Below are 20,088 nucleotides of genomic sequence, written 5' to 3'. Positions count from 1 at the left end.
AAAGTACTAAGACCCGTAGGAATGGGGGCTGCAAGTGTGGCAGAAATGGGGGCTGTAGGCATCGCAGTGTCTACTGCAATCTTGGGCTCCTCAGGAATATCTATGGCTAAATGAATGAACATATAGAATAATCAAATAATTGTATTGGAGAGTTAATAGAAAAAAGAAAAAAGGGGGGGGGGGGGAAGAGAAGGTCTAACAAGGGTAAGAGACACATACCTATGGCCTCAGTTTCCTGCTCGCCACCATCATCCTCGTCAAAATTAGAGACCCTCTTCTTCGTGATGGAATCATCCTCAGAATCCTTAAATACCTCTTTGGATCCCTCATTAGAAGATAAATCCGCATCAGGCCCACAGGTGGTAGAGCTGGGAATAGAGGAGGGAGTAACTACCAAGGAAGAGCCATCTTTTATGGCCTGAGAGAAGGTAGCGAAGGGATCATTACCACAAATAATAGGAGGAGTGGCAAGAGAGGCACTCCTAGTCTGAGATGCATCCGCAGGAGTGACTCATTTCTAAGGAGTAGGAGCCTCGGCAAGAATAGAAGTGAACTCACCAACCCTCTCGGTCTGGGCACTTTCCTCAACAGGACTAGGCTTAGGTGAAGGAATCGAAGTCTCGGCAGGAGCTCCTTGTGTAGCAGTAGGAGTAGAGGCCATGGCCTCTGCCATAATATCTGCCCCATCAAAGAAACCCTTCATAGGTATGCCCATGGTAGCGGAGACCTCCTCACTTGTAGGGTGATAAATAGAAAGGGGCTCGGAGTCAGCCTAAAAACAAAAGAAAGAGAAGAGAAGAGAAGAAGGAAGGATTAATAGTGATATATAAAAGAAAAAAAAAAGAAAAAAAGAAAAAGGAAAGAGCACATGGTGACACGTGACAACGGGAATGCATGCAAAAGGAAGGGATATACCTCCAACTCGGGCTCGTCAAGTAAAATAGGGCAGGTGGTAGAAGTATCCTCCTTATGCTTAGACTGCCAAGAAGTAAAAAAATAAAAAAAGAAAAAGAAAAAAGAGGAACAAAGAGAAGGGAAGCAAATAAATATGCATGTGGGGTTAGTCATAGGAAGGTCTCATGAATAAGAAAAAATAAAGAAGAAGCAAGGTTAGAGATAACATACTCTCCTCTCAGCAGTGGCAGATGGAGGTGGTAGAGATGTCTTTCTCTTGTTGTTGCAGGTCCTACTAGAAAGTGGAGCATCTGTGGATGGCTATGGAGCGAAAGGCCTGGGCTTGCCTGCAGTAGGTTGCCAGCTGAAACGGGTGCGAGCAGAAGGAGGAGGAGAACCCTCAAGAACTATATTACCTATGGGAGGGAGTTTGCCCTCATAGGGGACAATGTCAAAGCAAGTCTTAGAGGAGTCATCACCTTTCTTGGCAAGCTTAGGCTTGGCAGACCGAGACACTGAACCCTTCTTCGCAAGTGTAGGAAGGTTCACCACCTTCACTTTCTTCTCCCAACCTGTAGGGTACTCACCAACATACAAATACCACCCTTTCTCTTTTACCTGCCACTTAAATATAGCAGACTGACTCTGTTTCCTAATGTACGCCACCACAGACTTGGTAGGAAGAAGTAATTGAGGGTTGGCAGATATAATGGCATGAAGACCATCAGCAGAAATGAGAGAAAACCCATGGCTACCCAACAACTCCTTCTGAAATAAAGTCATCACAACCTGTCAATACCTATGCATCGCAACTGTGCAGAGACCCTTTCTCTAAGAACCTGGAATAGCGATTGTCGTGAAACGCCTGCTCCAAAACTCAAAAGCACTAGACCGCAAGAAGGGTTGGACAGAAGTAACAGACTTTAGGATGGTAGAAAAAATCATCAGGTATGTCCTGATCTAACCCAAATTGCCTCTTCACTCTATTGGCAGAATAGTGCACAAACCGAATGCCCTCATCAGCAAGGTAAGGCAGTCACCCAGTATTAGTGGCTGCCAAGTATGTAATCCCCCTCTTGTTAAAGGCAATCAACGAGGTGGTGGTCCCGATAGTATCAGAAAGGGGACCCATAACAAAATCAGCACATGTGTAACCAGTGCCCAGATTCCTGTATGCTCTCCAACAAAAACCAACTCCTTTATCAAAGAACTCCATGGCAGGATGTCCAAATGGCTTCAACCTAACCCAGCGGTAAGCAAACGGAAAGTCAGATACAAAGCGATCACAAAAACCAGTAATAACCTTCAGACACAAACGATACTTCTCCTTAGCAAAATGGACAGACTTACACTTTGCCAAATGCCTAGCATAACACTCCCACAGTAGATGCTGCAAGATGGTATTGTGGGCGGAAGTGGTGACTATATGGCAGGAACCCGCCTGCTTCTCATCACTCTGCAAGATATCTAACTGCAAATACAGATGACCTAGAAACATAGGGGCCAATGGCAGACTCATCTCGGCAGAAATCTTTATGGCCAATTGGAAATATAAAGGTTTTATAGCGTAATGAGGGTGAGAATTAAATATGAACTTACAGAGCCAGAATGCAACGAAGGCCGCACGGTGGATTGCGTTTGAAGCCTTGGAGAAAGTCCCAACCCAATGCGACAACTTCACGTTACCACTCATCCCTTTCTTCAATTCGGCCTCCACAACCTCATTCTTAAGAAAGAATTCCATACCACTTGGGTCCACATTGCCAAGAATGAGCAACAACAGTTGATTTGCCACATCCTCCAAGGTCACAATGATCTTGCCGCAAGAAAGGAAGAAGGTATGGGTAGTGGTGCACCATCGGCAAACCAGATGATGAAGGTTGAACAAATCCCTATAGTTGGATAGGCAACATGATGAGACAATGGCCTTTAACACACTGGCTTGTTGTAATGTCGCCATGAAACCCATATCAGCCAACTTTTCATCTACCTACTCCTTCCAATCTAACAAAGTGCCTAATTCGAACTCGAAGAGAATGGGCACGAGGAGTGAAGTACCTTGGTGAATATCAAGATCGGGGATTGAAGAAGCCAGAGGGGCCCAAGACACCTTTGTGTCACGGTGGCAAATGGAAAGCCATACACGACCCGGCGATGGAGGCAAGTAGTCACCGGGTACCATTAGAAAGGGGGCGTGAGCATCGCATTCACTATCGGGGTTACGACTCCCTTCCTTGTACTTGAAGCACTCCGATTTGGAAAGGGGAGCGTCTTTGCCCACTACTTTGGCAACAGGATCGTTGACGGCAATTTCCTTCCCCTTACGACGGGAAGAACCTTGGCTTTTCACCGGCGTCATGATGAGATATTTGGTCAAAATAGAAGGGTGAAAGTGTTTGAGTAAGAAGACAAGGTGAAGAGAAAAGGGAATGAAAAGATGTTCTATACAAATGATGGAAAGGGAATGAGTCTAAGTACTAATGACAATAAAGATGACGTGAAAGGATGCAACAGGTCCGCCGTTAAAAGAGGCATCGTATTAATGAAGCAGAATTTGTGTTTCAGAATAACTGCTAAACTGGGAAATCCGAAGAGACAACACTGTTCTCGGTAAGAAAGAAAATGAGGCGGGGCCCATTGTTTGAAAAAACCCGCGAAAAAAAAAAGGAGAGAAAATATTTTTTATTCACATATGAACCGCATGAGCGATTCATATGTGCAGGGGGCTAAATGTTAAGGCCCATTTTGGCAAAAAAGAAAAGGGCCAATGGCAAGAAAAATCCCAACAATATAACAAAGAGTGAGGAAAGAAGAATTAGCAAAAAAAGAAAAAAAAAATCATTAAGCCCAAATGGCAGGAATAATGGTTCACATGCCTACCAAAATAGTAAAAAAATGCCTAAAAAAAAAAATGGGCCCAAGGGAGCCCAAAGAAGAAAGTAGTAAGCCCATGAGAATTATAAGAAATGGAAAGTAAGCAAAAATGGGTTGGAGGAGCCCAAAGAAAGGAATTAGTAAAGGATATGGTAATTGGGTCGGGGAAGCCCGAAAGATTTAGTAAAAGCCCATGAGAATGTAAGAATGGAATATGCCAAGGATGCCCAAAAGACTGAAGCGGGCTGAGGATGCCTAAAGGAATAAAATAGGCCGATGAAGCCCAAAATGATATGAGAATTGACCCGGCAGAAATACTAAGCAATGTGAACTGAATCAAGGAAAAGTACATGATAGGCCCAAAGGAGGCCCAACAAGCACAAGTCGAGTAATAACATGGCACAAGCAATGGAGTGGCATGGTAGGAATACTAGTTAGCCCACAAACCAGCAATAAGGGAAACAAGGGCCGAATTGAAGAAGAAAGGGCTCGTGCCCAAGCAAGACCCAACCTAGGAAGGAAACAAAATGCAAAGAATGAAGACCCAGACTCACCCACGCCACAAAAGGTTAAAAATAAGTAGAAGAAACGCATAGCAAGACCAAACAGACTCACAGACAATGGCAAATGCATGAACGACAGACAAACCATGGACTCACATGGGAGTGGAGCATGCACAAGGCTCAGGCATACCCACTTGTACCCAGCCAATACAGGCGCGATGGGCCATGGGCCAAAGGTAAGAAAAGGTATGGTCTGGTGGTGGGGAGAATGGGGAAGTCTATTCTAGGATTCCCGCTCAATCTCATTTGGAGGAAATGTCTTGCTGGGATGGCATACCACCCAAAAGAGGATGAGATGAGTTGGAATCACTAGGTGCATGCTGTAGGAGTTAGTGAGAGAGGGCACCCAACCCTTATTTGGATGGGAATGCTACGGAAAGCAAGAAAAATAAAACAAAATTCCTTTTTTCTAGGAATAGAACGTAGCACAGCCAACACAGAGTAGTGGTGGTGGCAGGGCAGCCAGTAGACTAGTGGGTGACCACGGAAGGGCACCCACAACAGGCCAAAAGTAGTTGAGGGGTAAAATGGTAAATCTTATTATGACAGGTAGTATAAAAAAGCCTTATTGTGCATAGCGAGGAACAACGGAGGAAGAGGGAAAAAACAAGAAAGAATAGAAACATAGAAAGAAATAGAAAGCTAAAGGAAAAAACTGAAAGGATAAGCAAAAGAAAGAAAGAAAGAAAACGAGAGAGTAGGAAGAAAAGTGAGGAAACAAAAGTGTGATAAGGCATGCACCAATAGGCTGCTCCCTTCTCTCTCTCTTAACAACCTACCTTCTAGTCAGCCAAGAGATTTAAGAATAAACCGTTTAGGTCAATTCTTCCAAAGTGGGCAATTTTTACGGCAGGATTACCCTGAAAGGTTGCCCACATTGGAGATTGGTTCCCTTCTTAGACTTAAATTTGCTGAGGATCTAAGTCTAACAAACCAATCCCCTTTCCCTCTTTTATCATGACTGTTTTAGCATAAACACTGCTCTTTTCATTGTTGCTAACTTATTTCTGCCATACTCATATTATCATTTCTCTTTCCTGTTGCAAAGTTGTTTAAATATTATCCTTGGTTGATCTTTTTATTACCATATTATATTATGTGTCTCCTGCCATAATGTTTTTGTGACAACGCCCCTTGCCATGGGCACTTGACCAGGGTTTTTGCAAAAAGGGGTCCTTGCTTGTGCACAAGTACGGCAGGAAACAACTATTGGGCCATAGTACGGTAGGAAACAACCCAGTCCAAAATACAAAAAAGGCCCATCACACCATTCTATATTGAAAAAAATATATATTTAAAGCCCCAAAATATGTTTTCTCAATGTCTTTATAAAAGGACAAGGATTTGGCGAAATGATAATTCTTGAAAAATTAGGATACGATACTATGGAGATACATGAATTAATTAATTATTAAATATATTTTTTATATATTGCTAAGTTTTTCTTTAATTTGAATCTATGACCATTAAATGATGTTTAGAAATCAAACCAGGATTACAAAAATTAATAAAAAATAACTAGATAAGTATTCAACATTGAAACCAATACATAAAATATAAATAAAAATTCTCACAAGTTTGAGTTATCTTTTACTATCACGGGTTTGGTTATGATCGTATTCAGACTGTATCATGGGTGTATATTTCAACATTCTTTTTAGGGAAAAACAAAAGTTGGGACAGGCATGTTGGTGTGTCCCAAAGGTATCTAGTACATATATGTATCGACCACTGTTACTTGAGAAAAATGCATTATTTTCCATGCTTCCTAGTTTTGGAGACACCAAAATAAAACCACCCCTCTCATTTGCATCATTCTTGATTAAGTCATGGTATTGTGGAACATATTATCCTAAAAATTGAATGTCGATAATGAGTTTCTTAAAGAGTTTGAATACCCAAGTTAGGAAAAACAATATTGATTTACAAGAAAGATTCCACCTTTGTATATAACTAGTTAAATTTCCGCATGATGTGCGGTGCAATCTGTCATTAGTTTTCTCCAATAGTTCAATAAGTTTATCAAGAATCTTATAGCTTAATTGGTTGACTCATTAGTTTCCAATAGAGACATTCATGATTCAAATCCCCCAACTATCGATGTATAAAAAGTATTTTTGATTAAATTTCTTTATAAGAAATTGTAATCTTTAGTTATTTTATAGACAAAATAGAAATCACACTATATATATATGTGTGTGTGTGTGTGTTCATAAATTGAAAATTGCATGATATAGTAGTTAATATAGATAAGCATGTTTCATGCCTACTAAAATTATGCATATATCCTTCAATTATTTGTTTATTGTTTTTACATTCTTGGTTGTGTGTTACTAATTTTTTCCCCTTTCTGTTGGACATTGGTTTAATTGTTGCATGATATAGTGTTTCAATTGTTTCTCACATTAAAAAAAAAATGTTATATAAATCTTAGAAAAATTATATTAAAATTTTATCATGCTATAACAAAATAAATAATTTATTCTATTACACACACACACACACACACACACACACACACACATATATATATATATATTACATGTGACTAAAAGGAATTAGGAAATTTAAAGGGCTAAGATTTATTTTAGTGAATTCACAAATATTACTTTTTTTTTTTATGGCTTTTGTGTCAATTATTGTCATTTGTCAAAGTAACTAAACATGAGTAAGAATGTCATATAGATATAAATTCATTTGACATAAATTATTAATGCACAACTATAGATAATTAATATATGCATTTATTCTATTGGCTAATTTAATTAACTAATACTTTGATATAAATGTAAACTTTGTTGATTTAGAACCGAGAACTTCAACGAATGCGCCACATGGTACAATCTCATACTCACTAACATGAGATCTCTACTTTTATTTACACTAGTTGCAAACCCATGCAATGCGTGGGAATATATGATTACTTTATAATTGTGGTATGATGAATAATTAGTTTTCTCTAATATTACTATTTTCGTGTATATTCTAATAAGTATTACTTTTTACTTAAAAAAAAAATCAAAAAATTTCTAAAATAATTTTTCATCTCTAATATTATTATTTTCGTATGTGTTCTAATAAGTATTACTATTCACTCAAAAAAAATCAAAAATTTTTTAAAATTATTTTTCATCTATCCATCTTTATATATATATATATATATATATATATATATCATTTTAGTATTTGTTGTGTTTGATTGAAATTATTTCTTTTCGAGGTAGTCCATATTTTTTTCTAAATTATATTTTGGTATGTTGTGTTTTCCTTCTTTTTTTTCTTACAAATAAACTCTTTAAGTTTAAAATATATTATTCAAATTTCTCATTTCTTAAATGAGATATTGTAATAATCAAAGCTCATCACAAAATTACACTTGATATTACTTAAATAGTTGAGAAACACATTCAAATACATAGCAAGATTGTATTTTGATATAAATTCTAATATTCACTTTCAAAATAGCTAAGTATTATGTCAAACAAAAATCAAACAAAAGCTATAAGATGGAGAGAAAAGGCTTGTGATGGAGAACTCAAAAACACACACAAAATTGTATATTAACCCAACATAGTGTTATAAAAAAATACGATAATTCATCAACCTAAAGTTAAGTTGCAAGAAAGAATAAATAATCGAGAAAGAGAATAATCACCTTTTTCGGAAGAGACCTGAATTAGATAAATTTATAGAAAATAAGATGAGAAGAAAAATAGTCAAAATAAAAGATATAGTTACACCAAATTATCAAAGTCATGTTATGTTATGTAATTGAATAATATTATATTCTTAAGTACTATCTTTATAATGCAATATGATAGCATTTAACAATCAAAGAAAAGAAAAAGAAATATAACAGCTTAAAATATGTTATAGAGTGAGAGAGAGAATAGTAAATTTATAGTAAAGGGTAGGGATAAGATTAGTCAAAATAAAAGGAAGATGAAGAGATAAAGGAAGAATGATATTAATGTTGATAGTAGTAGGGAGATGAAAAGGTAAAAAGGAAGAAAGAATAAATAATCAAGAAAGAGTGTTATAAAAAAATACAATGATTCATCAACCTAAAGTTAAGTTGCAAGAAAGAATAAATAATCGAGAAAGAGAATAATTACCTTTTTTCGGGAGAGACCTGAATTAGATAAATTTATAGAAAATAAGATGAGAAGAAAAATAGTCAAAATAAAAGATATAGTCACACCAAATTATCCAAGTCATGTTATGTAATTGAATAATATTATATTCTTATATACTATCTTTATAATGCAATATGATAGCATTTAACATCAAAGAAAAAAAAAAAGAAATATCACAACTTAAAAACACAAAACCAAAAAGTTTGGAGCGTGAAATACAATTTAATCCTATTTATTTTTTGTAGTGATATGTATCAACCTAAAGTAGAGTTCTAAAGAACACACAAATTCATCAACCTAAAGTAAAGATATAAAACATTAAAAAAAAAATCCACACAAAAAAGGAAAGAGAGGGAGAGAGAGAATAATAGTAGAGTTCTAAAGAACATGGAAATTCATCAACATAAAGTCAAGATACCATAAAAAAAATAAAAAATAAAAAACCCAAAAGAAACCAAAAAAGAAAAAAAGAAAAAGAAAAAAAAAAGAGAGAAAAACATGAGAAAGAGAGAGAGTAATAACCTTTTTATGTAATAAAATATGTATAGAGTGAGAGAGAGAATAACAAATTTTTAGTAAAAGAATCAGGATAAGAATAGTCAAAATAAAAGGAAGATGAAAGGATAAAAGAAGAGTGATATTAATGTTGATAGTAGTGGGGAGATAAAAAGATAAAAAGGAAGGGGAAAAGTTGAAAAAAATGTAAAAGTAAACTACAAAATTAATAAATAAATAAAAAGAGTCAAAACATAAGAGAGAAATGATTGAAAATAAGTGATATGGCCGCTGATGTGGCTCAACTAGAGCATAACAACAATAAGATTTGTTCTCAAATTGTGGACATGAAGTTCTCAACTTTTCGTATTTTGTGTTTTCTTGTAGGTGCTAAAATGGAAAATTATGTTAAACAAAACCAATCCTGTTCTGCTCATTCATATTCTTTGGAAGTTTGGCTGATTCATCAGGCTTTTCATTTAAATGAAGATACTACATTTATGAAGCTAATATCTCTCGGTCAAAAAAAATAAAGCTAATATCTCAAATAATTTAAAATTAAGAAAAAAAATGACACTAGTACGATTTAGAAGGCACATCCTACGTTACACAAGCAATGATGTACAGAAAGAACAAAAATTTACAATAAATCAATCAACTCTACCTTCATAAGGTAGAGGTGATTGATTTATTAGGAGTTACTTCGTGTGCACCACCATCAGGCATCAGTTGGCTGCCAAATGCCAACAAGAAGCCGAGGCGAGGTTGCAACTTGAGATCTGTGGTTTCTTTCATCTAAAAAGACAACATGCAAGCACTGGTTTTGTGAGAAACCATCCTTTTTCCTTCCTATTATGGTGACTGGGACACAAAGAAACTGCCAGAGACAATACCAACGTGGTCACCTAGGACAGAAAGAAATTTCAGAAATAGTAGCAATCGAAGTAGAATATCCTGCTCTAAGAGGGTAACATGGGTATTCACACATGTCAGTCAGTTCCAGTGTTCTTTCATCTATAAAAGGAGGATTTGTAGGTGCAGGGAGTTCACAATCCTTATTTGTTAAGATTTGTAGTGCCTTTGACATTGTTGGTCGTAATGACTTTATCTCTTGGGTGCACAGAAGTCCGATATGCAGCACTCTTAAAATCTCATTCTTAACATTTATGTTGTAATGATTATGCAACATTATATTTGGATCATATAATTGTTCAACTGTCCCTGATTGAAAATGCTTCCATGTCTGTTTTGTCCAAAAAAGAAAACATATTACAGGTGAGAAAACGATAGAAGAGCTCAGTTAATTAATCTTTCTTGTCAGAAAAATTGGAGTATAAGAGAACTATTTTTGGAAGATGAAGTTTTAAAGCTTACAATTGTGATTAGGCTGTCAGTGTATTCTGAGGTTTTGCTCCTGTTGTTCAGTCTTCCTGTAACAATCTCTAACAAAAGCACTCCAAAGCTGTAGACATCGGCCTTCTCTGTTAACTGACCATGGGCTAGGTATTCTGGAGCTATATATCCTCTATATAGACATAAATAAATTAGTATTGTTCTGAACACATGGGAAAATAAACTTCTAAAATTATTATCTCTTATCACTAATATTTGTTCTTCTACAACAACAACCAAATCTTAGTCACAAATTTTTTAGCGTTAGCTATGGATCCTCCATAGAGTGGTTATGTTCAATCACATGTTCTTATATTGGGCTTTAATGTTAGTTACAAAATTTTCAGATGTGGATTTGCAGAAATTTGATATTTAAAACCCTTCAATGATTCAAACAATCAATAAAGAAATGTGATACTTACAGTGTTCCTGCAATGGCAGTGCTGATGTGACTCTGATCTTCTTCGAAAGATCTAGCTAACCCAAAATCAGCAATTTTAGCACAAAGTCTCGAGTCCAACAAGATGTTACTAGCTTTTATATCTCTATGAATGATTCTGTTCTTGGAGTTCTCATGAAGGTACACCAAACCTTCCGCTGTCCCCACAATAATCTGATATCTTTTCTCCCAGTTCAGTGCTTTACCTCTGTTTGCATCTGTCATTTTTTTTTCAAAACAATATAGAGTACTTAAATTGTTAGTATGTGTTATCATCTTTTATCTGACTATTAACTTAATGAGACATGACTGTAAGTAGTAGCCAATAGCTATGGATCTTTCACTATTTATGATGCCTAATTGCTAAAACCCATCTTCTTCTTCTTTTTCATGAGTATTCGCCATTAATCCATGGACAAGTGTGCATGCTAACGTCGACTCCAAACCATCAGACCACGCATTCCCAACCAATTTTTCTAGAATCTTAGCTACTCATTTTTCACAAATGAATGTAAAACTTCAATAATTACCAAAGATGAATCGATCAAGGCTTTTGTTAGGCAGGAATTCATAGACAAGTAGGCTTTCAGGTCCAGAACAACTGCATCCTAATAACCTGACCAGATTTTTGTGTTTCACGCTGCTTATAATGTTAACTTCATTGTAGAAATCCCCTGCTCTATGTCTATTGTTAAAGAAAAGCCTCTTGACAGCAATCTCCCTTCCATCAGGCAAAACTCCCTGTGACAGAGAAAACTGATAAATCTCTGACAAAATTTGATAAAGTGGATTTGGTTAGGGAAATTTATGAGGGCATGAGAAAGAGGAAAAACTACCTTATAAACTGTTCCAAATCCTCCTTGCCCAAGTTTGTTGGCGTTGTCAAAAGATCCTGTAGCCTTCTCAAGTGTGGAATACTTGAAGTTCAGGCTACTGTCATTAAGTGTTTTCACCAGCTTTTCTGTATCATTTGAACCTAGGGAACCAGAATTGAATAGTAATGAGGAACTAGGGTAGCAATTTGTAATCAAAGGAGGCAATCAATCATGCATTATATAGCAGATTGAGCTGCCTAAAATTTTTCCTTCTTTTTAGAAGCATATTTAACACATTTGGAGGCTTTGTGAAGTACAAGCATCTAGATTCCTACAACTTTGGTTTGATATAATATTGAGATTATTGCACCATGACTGCCACATCTTTCCAGAAAAATCTTTTTACCTTTTCGTTTCTTTTGTATATATCTGTGCTTCCAGATATAAAATCCAATTGCTACTCCAACTACCAGCAGAACCACCGAACTGGCAACTGAAACTGCTATCACTATGGTTGTCCCTGCAAAAATCATGAATCGAAACTCATAATCAGGTCAAATTTACTATGATAAAAAGGTTCCTAAACCTACAAGTTGGGTCACCAAACATAATGATACACGTTTGACCAACTCCTAGTTCATTTACCTTTTGAATTTCCATTTCCCGGTTTCTTGTTGAGGAAATCTTTGTCTGAGTACCTCATGAAGCAGCCAGTGTTCAATGCTCGCCCCTCCGACCAAGGCAAGCATTCCAATATTGAAGCAGATGCATTCTCTAAACATGCTTTGCAGGAGTTTGCATTTAAAGTCCTCCAACAATCAGCCAGGACATAAACTGTCTCATTCACTGCCCCATGTACAGCCCCCTGAAATATTGCAGAGCCATTTTGGTTTGGAGCTGCCAGAACTGCACTGCTCACAGCCTGTCTAACTGATTCTTCATACATTGAGTTCTTCCTAGTTGTATTCCCACATATGGCCCTGTCACCAGGTCCAGTATACTCCTGAAAGAAGCTATAATTGTCTGACCTCATGAAGCAACCATCTAGGTAAATACGACCTGAAGTGAAACCAATGCACTGGGAAAGAACCAGGCGAGCCTGAGCATAGCATAAGACACAATCAGTTAAAGAGAGATCCCCATAGCACTGGGCAAGGCCATAGTTAGTATCAGGGCCTGAACCTGAAACTGCTAATCCAAAACCTGAAGCTCGCATTTGGTCCCTGATGTTTTCCATTGTAGCAACAAAATTTGGAACAAAAACAGAGGGATTGTGCTCCATTTGGTTGCCACATGTCAAGTTTACTGTTTGAGATCTTGGATCTCCCATTGCTGTTTCTAGGATTAATAAAGTCTTGATAACAAGGAAGATAAGATATAGGGAAGGGACAAACGGGAATTCTTTCTTCATTTTTGGTATGAATTAGTATTTGTATTACTGTATCTGATATTAATTGTAAGGCTGTTGAACAATGAGTTTCAGTACTATCTATGGCAAGAAGAAATACAAAGTTGTTGGGTACCTATAAAGAAGAAGAGAATAGGTAAGAAAATTTGTTGAGAATAAAGAATGACAATTACAGATGACAATGCAAACGAGGAAGCGTTTATAATCCTCATTATAATGTATTTAAATGCTTGTTCCTTCAATTTTTTTTTCCAGTCTTTTCTTTTCACACTAGGACATACTGATGTCAACTCATGCTTGCAGCCATCTCACCGTAATTGTGGGATCCAACGGCATTCATTCTTGACATATCGGCATCTTTTTAAAGTAAAATATGGAGCAAATTTCAAGATAAACTTGATTCTTTGTTGGAGAAGAGAAACTGAGAAAGTCTAAATCCATACACTTTTGCTCATTTTTCACAACTTTTTGAGTTAATTAAGTCATGATTAGTACGTGAAAATAGTATGTTTGATACTAAACCCCTACAAAAATGATGTTAGACCGATCATAACTTGTCACTTTGACATACCGTGGAAAAAAAAAAAAAGTGCTTAGTAGTTACACAACTTGTTAAAAAATATCCTCGATCCCCATTAGCATAGTTTAGAGGCGTGAAACTAAAACCAAAAATGTACTAATTAGACAGTAAGAGCATTGATTTTTTTGACACAGTCCTTGAAGTGTGAACGGTTGAGCTTTTCATTTCGATCAACTCAATCCAAAAGGGCACGTCTTGTTGTAAAATTGTCTGTGTGATGGTACTTGCATCACTAAGTAGTGAAAGGACAGTAATCACATTTACGACCCAGTTTACTAATAAAAAAAAATCAGAAATGTAGTAATCAGAGACCCTACAGACCAAAAAAAAAAAAGAATATAATATGGGCCCACAAAACGTTTAAGTCTGGCCCAAAATGATAAATGCCTCGACCAGATCACAACTCCACCCCCCGCCAATTCGGCACTGCCCGCTACTGGACACCGACTACTCTATTCAAGATTACACTTTCTGTCTGTTTTTCCAAAAATCCTTTCCCGAATCCCGGTAATAACTTTATTTATTACCTAGTGAAAAAATTCGGAGTTCAACTCCATCTTCTATTACTTGTCCTTAACAACAAATCATATAGGTATCAATTTTTTTTGGGACAGATAAATATATTTTAAGTACAACTGTATACGTGCTTCAAGCTTAGCTGGTTTTAACTTTTAACTTGTAAACTCTGGTTTTCTTTTTACCTTTTTTCATTGAAATCCAGTAGTTGCAAATGAAAAGGAGATGATGATTTTATTGCAGGAACAATATTATACTAAACTTAATTAAAAGCAGAAGAAAACAATCAACTTTATCACAAATAATTAAATCCATCAAGACAAAAGATCAAATTAACTCAAAACTCACATATTCAATTCCACCGATAAGAAACAAAATTTACAACAAGTTTGAAAAGAAAAATCCATGGTAGGAGAGGTTAGATTAGAGCTATGAAGCACGGGTGCGTTTCGAGACTCGGGTGCGGGTGCGGGTGCGGGTGTGGGACTCGGCAATTTTTGAAAAAGGTGGGTGCGGGTGCGGCAGGACTCGGCGATTAAAAAATTATTAAAAATATTTTTATAATATATGTTTAATATATTGCTAAGCATACTTTTACTTTTTCACATTATATAAACAAATACCAAATTTAAGAGCAATAGTAGATAACAACTAAAACATGATGTTCATAAATTAAATATAATCCACAAGATTGAAACTAAAACATTCCATGATGTTTGGAAATTAGAATACAACTCATAAGTTTGAAACTAAAACAAAATAAAAGATAATCAACAAAACAATCAAACACAAATATCATCATCCTCAAGATCAATAGCTTCACTTCGAACTTCACTTTCACTAGTAGTAGCACTAGTGTTAACATTCCCAATAACTATAGCCTCCAACTCTGGCTCATCAAGTGTAAGAGCTGCATTCTCAAGAATTCCAGCTCCTCCATGCATGTCGCTCTCATTCCAAGAGTCTCCCGCAATATCCCACATCTTTGTTGCGGTATGTATGTACTCTTCATTGCGCCTTGACAAGAGTCGAAGATTAGAATGCACATATACCAAATCCTCAGCGCGTGCAGGAGCCATTTTGTTTCTTTTTAAGGAATGAATGAATTTGTACGTGCTCCAATTTCTCTCAGCACATGAGGATGAGCAAGGTTGTCCAAGAAGTTTAAGGGCAAGGGTTTGAAGAGTTGGAAATGCGGAGCCATGGTATTGCCACCAAACCAACGGTAGTAAGGTCCACCTATCCGTCAAGGCACTTGGTGAAGGAAACCTCCCTCCTGAAAATTTAGCAAACTCATACTTCACCACCGTTAAGTCATTCTCATCTTCAAAGTATCGCTCCAAACACTTGCTTCTTTCCATAGAAATTTCATGATCCCGATGTGGAGGGATGCGTTTTGGATTCTCCGAAATCCATTCAATGGAATAATACCTAGTTAAAGATTAAAAAACAAATATAGATCAAATGTGTGTTTTACTAAAGGGTGAACTAAGGAAAATAGATAATGAATATACTTACTTAGGATTTAAGGAATGAGCCAAGCAATGTAGTGGTGTAGAATTTTTAGTCCACCGATCAATGAGTATATCATACACCACAACCCAAAATGAGCTATATTGATCATCTTCCAAGCCTTCATGTCGATATATCACTGCTTTCACCTTCTCTATCATGGAATCCCACATCTCATACACAAGATGAAGACAAGGCTTATCTGTGTCGGCTATTCGTAGCATATCATAAATGGGTGCCGTGAATTCAAGGATATAATCAATATTATCCCACCAAAGATCACTTAGAATCATATCTTTCACCTTTTGAGCTTTTCCAACGTCATCCTCCCTATAAGAAGCCCATTGGTCACTAATAGCCATGGCTTGAAGGCATCTTTTTATCAACTTCAACCTTTTCAATGTTACAACCACCGAAGCAAACCTAGTATCAGCAACTTGGAGCAATTTTAATGGACAAAATTCATTAAACATTGCCAACCTCATAGAATGATTCATGATAAAAACACGTATGAAGGATGCATCATCAGCAACACGTGTAATCCAACTACATTCCTCATATGTAACTTCATTCTTTTCAGTATTTTTTGCTGCACAAATATTCTTCAAAGCTAGATTGAGAGTGTGGACAACACAAGGTGTCCAAAATATTTTAGGATACTCACCCTCAATAAGAGCTCCAGCAGCCTTCATCACATTTGCATTATCAGTGATGACTTGGACAACTTTTTCATGCCCAATCTCTTTTATAGCATCCTTCAACACCCCAGCAATGTAATGCTTATCTTTGAACTCACCTGACCCATCAATTGCCTTTATAAATACTGGACCCCCATCTGATACAGCCATAACATTAATAAGAGGCCTCCTTTGTGGATCTGACCATCCATCAGAAACTATACTTACACCATTTTCAAGCCAAGAGTCCTTAATTGGTTTCAAGAGTCTTTCAACATGGGCTCTTTCCTTTTGCAAAAGTGTTGTTCTCAAAGCATTATATCCAGGAGGAAGATAACCCGGAATGCTATGAGTAGCAGCAAATGCATAGGAACTACGATAATGTGGGTTCCTTGCAAAGTTAAACGGAAGCCCACCGGTGTAAAACATCCTAGCAATTCTACTATCTAAATCATGTCTAGCATTATTCTGAAATGCTTTCTCCAAAGTAGTATTCATAGTCACCTTCCTCCTCTTAGCATCAACCGGATTTGTACTATGACTACTATCACTCCCTTCTCTCCCTTCTTGTCTCCGAAATGGGGAAATAGGTATCCCACGGCCTGGGGGAGGTGGAGGTGGGGGTAAGGGAATTTGACTTCTCTGTTCTTGCTCTAACTTATTAGCCTCAACTTGATCATGCATTCGCTGCATTTCCAACCTATGGCTCTTTGACACATTACGGCATGCTCTAATACCTTTGCCGGAAATTTGTAATAAATGAGCCTTAACCCTAGAATAGGATCCCATAAAAACTATATCACAATAGTTGCACTTAAAATATGTGTTTCCACCAGATTTAACAGATGCACCAGCCGGTTTTTCTACTTTAGTCACATACTGCCAAAGAGGAGATTCAGCATTTGACACTTCTTGTGAACTTTCTGTGCTATTAACTTCGTCCATTGTAAATTCAATAGATTCAATTTAACCTACAAATAATAACTATTAACTAAATAAATTAATGATAAATCAAACCAATTCACAGCAACAAAACACAGCAGCCAGGTTCACAGCAAAAAAATGCAAAACCACAGAACCAAAAAAACCATTTAACTCTCACAAATAACCTACAAATAATAACTATTAACACAATAAATTAATGATCAATTAAACCAAGTTCAGTAAAAAAAACACAGCAACCAGAACACAGCAACCACGTTCACAGCAAACAAACACAGATGACAGAACCCTTCAAGGCTTTAACTCCCACAAACCACAAATCACATGTTAACAAAACCCTTCAACTCCCACAAGAAATAATTGAAAAAACAAGTAAAAAAACACAGCAAGCAGTCAAGGATATAAATTTTCAGATTCAGAGAGAAATTGTAAAGAACAAACAATAAAAATTCAAGAAAAGAGTAAAGAGAGAGCACACCTGAAGGCTGAAGCAGGGCAGTGTGCACACAGCACTCACAGAACGCCCAAAACGCAGAGAATAGAGAGAGCACAGTGACACACACAGAGAAGGGAGATGAGGGGCGGAGTGAGAGAGATGAACTTTGAGAGTTTGGACGAAATGTGAGGGTTTGAGGGGGTCTGGGTAGTTAGGAGTCTTAGGTTTAGTAATACGGTGCGTTTTGCACCTTTTTTTTTTTTTTTTTTTTTAATTTCGGCCTGACTCGGCCGTTTCGGCCGTTTCGGCCGATACAGGCCGATACGGCCGATACAGGCTGAGTCGGCCCGATTTCGGCCGCGTCGGCGCCGATTTCGGCCGTATCGGCGCCGATCTGAGCCGCGTCGGCCCGATTCGGGCACTGCCACGTGGCGGGACGCGGCACGACGCGGGACGGACGCGCGGTCTGCGGCGTCCCTCCCGCGTCGCCGCGTCCCGCCGCGTCGGACGCGGGTGCGCGACCCTGGGCGCCGCGTCCGTGCATCCCAGGATTAGAGTGACTTACTTTTTTGGACAATGGGTTGCTGAAATGCTGAGCTTGGGCTTCTGTGGTTGAATTTGATATAGTTGGAACTAAAAAATATACCCAAAAAAAAAAAAAAAAAAAAACTAATGTATTTGTAACTTATAAATGACACCAAGAAAAATAAAAGGTTGTGTGTAAAGGAAAGGTGTCGTGTCAAAGAAATATTTGAAGTGTAATGCAAAAAGTCAAATGAAGGATCCAAAGGGAAGATTTCAACGAAGAAAAGCATAGCTGAGAGTCTTGTTGGAATCAGCTTATTTGCTGGAGTTAAAAATTTTTTTATTAAAAGTACTGTAGATAAAGATAAAAGTTAGTTAAAATAAATAATATATATTTTTTCATTAAAAAAAAATGATACCAAGAAAGAGAAAGAAAAAAAAAAAGGCTGTGCAAAGGAAAGGTGTCGTGTCAAAGAAATATTTTAAGTGTAATGCAAAAAGTCAAATGAATGATCGAAAGGAAAGATTTCAACCAAAAAAAGGTATAGCTTAAAGTCTTGTTGGGATCAGCTTATTTTGCTGGAATTAAAAACTTTTTATTGAAAATACTGTAGATAAAAGTAAAAGTTAATTGAAATAGTATAGTGGGACTCATGAATAGTACCAAAAAATGCAATGGGGCCCATGAATAGTAGTAAAAATAAGCTGAATAATAAAATAAACTGGTTTTTTAATTTGAAGCCAAATTAACACACACTTAATTAGACTAGAACGCAAGTCGTTCATAGCATAGGACAATGCAGTTGGGAGTGTGACGTGAAACAAAATGCGTTCTCTGACTAGAGTCAGCAGGGTTGTATATTTGACAAGTGCGGATGACGAGTCCTCTTCTTCACCTTTAGATTTACCATTTTGCCCTTACTTAAGAGCAATCGCATCAATTCGTGCAAGAATTCCTATCTATATTGGCATAAGAATTTACTTTTTATTTTATTTTATTTTACATACTCACTTTTTAAAACGCCCTACATCAAATTATCTATTTTACACTATATTTCATTAACATATAAATTTTTCTTGAATTTTTTTTTTTAATTGTTCTCTTTTTTCACATTTAACAATCACCATCTACTATCTTTCTTCATTTTCGAGATACATAAAGAAAAAAATAAACACTAAATACAAAATGAATAGAGCCTGTAAATTTACACGGTTACTTATTGGTGTAGGTTATTTTTAGGTAAAACTGTGTAAATTTTACACATTTTTCTATTATACTCAAAATGATGTGAATGTTCTAATTTTCTTCCTCTTTTGCCAATGGTATTTCACTAAGTTGTTGTGCAATGAGTTGATGGGTTGAGTTAAGTTGACTTGCCATTTTTTTGGCTATGAGTTGAGTCAAGTTCAGGTTAGGAGATTCACAAATTTTTTTAACCCAACTCAACTCATTTATATTTAAAATATATATTATATTTTTCTATTAATTACTCTTTTGTCCCTCTCATTGATATAAAATAGAACTATTTGATATTTACAACTGAGAAATAATTTGATATCTTACTAATTAAATGTCGTTTAGTGTGTGTTTGTCTCCAAATTAAAAAGTCAGCTTATTTTACTATTCACTTATTTTTGCTACTATTTATGGGCCTCACTGCACTTTTTGGTACTATTTATAGATCCTACTGTACTATTTCAGCTAACTTTTAACTTTATTTACAATACTTTCAGCAAAAAATTTTCATTTTCAGCAAAATAAGTAGACTTCAAACAATCCCTTAGTTTGATTATTTGTGTAGGTTTAATAATTTGTGTGTGGTACTATATATGCTTAGAATTTTAGGAAGACGGCAGTGGAACCTGTAATATTGTTGCTTGTTA

The 20,088-nt window shown here is 36.5% G+C and overlaps 3 protein-coding genes across 3 annotated transcripts in view; all 3 read right to left on the bottom strand.

Moving 5' to 3' along the window:
* The window catches only part of LOC126718449 (cysteine-rich receptor-like protein kinase 2), a 44,794-nt gene extending 26,513 nt beyond the window's left edge, over positions 1 to 18,281 (bottom strand). Inside the window, exon 1 of the mRNA XM_050420644.1 lies at positions 18,245 to 18,281. The gene's annotated coding sequence lies outside the window, so the exon portion shown is untranslated. The remainder of the gene's footprint in view (positions 1 to 18,244) is intronic.
* On the bottom strand, positions 9,493 to 18,337 carry LOC126718450 (cysteine-rich receptor-like protein kinase 2). The gene is made up of 8 exons (XM_050420646.1): positions 18,245 to 18,337; positions 12,254 to 13,131; positions 12,015 to 12,128; positions 11,630 to 11,769; positions 11,324 to 11,534; positions 10,777 to 11,011; positions 10,337 to 10,487; positions 9,493 to 10,205 (listed from the first exon to the last, which is right to left on the bottom strand). Exons 2-8 carry the CDS (start codon positions 13,017 to 13,019, stop codon positions 9,864 to 9,866), a joined length of 1,959 nt encoding a protein of 652 aa, XP_050276603.1. The 5' UTR covers positions 13,020 to 13,131; positions 18,245 to 18,337; the 3' UTR covers positions 9,493 to 9,863.
* On the bottom strand, positions 14,754 to 17,987 carry LOC126718448 (uncharacterized). Its single transcript, XM_050420643.1, has 3 exons — positions 17,722 to 17,987; positions 15,631 to 17,272; positions 14,754 to 15,543 (listed from the first exon to the last, which is right to left on the bottom strand). The coding sequence occupies exons 2-3, from the start codon at positions 17,244 to 17,246 to the stop codon at positions 14,895 to 14,897; spliced, it is 2,265 nt and encodes a 754-aa protein (XP_050276600.1). The 5' UTR covers positions 17,247 to 17,272; positions 17,722 to 17,987; the 3' UTR covers positions 14,754 to 14,894.
* Positions 18,338 to 20,088: the final 1,751 nt, after the last annotated feature.

Source organism: Quercus robur, chromosome 3 (assembly GCF_932294415.1).
Source record: "Quercus robur chromosome 3, dhQueRobu3.1, whole genome shotgun sequence".
NCBI classification, from domain to species: Eukaryota; Viridiplantae; Streptophyta; class Magnoliopsida; order Fagales; family Fagaceae; genus Quercus; species Quercus robur.
This window is presented reverse-complemented; position numbering and strand designations above follow the sequence as displayed.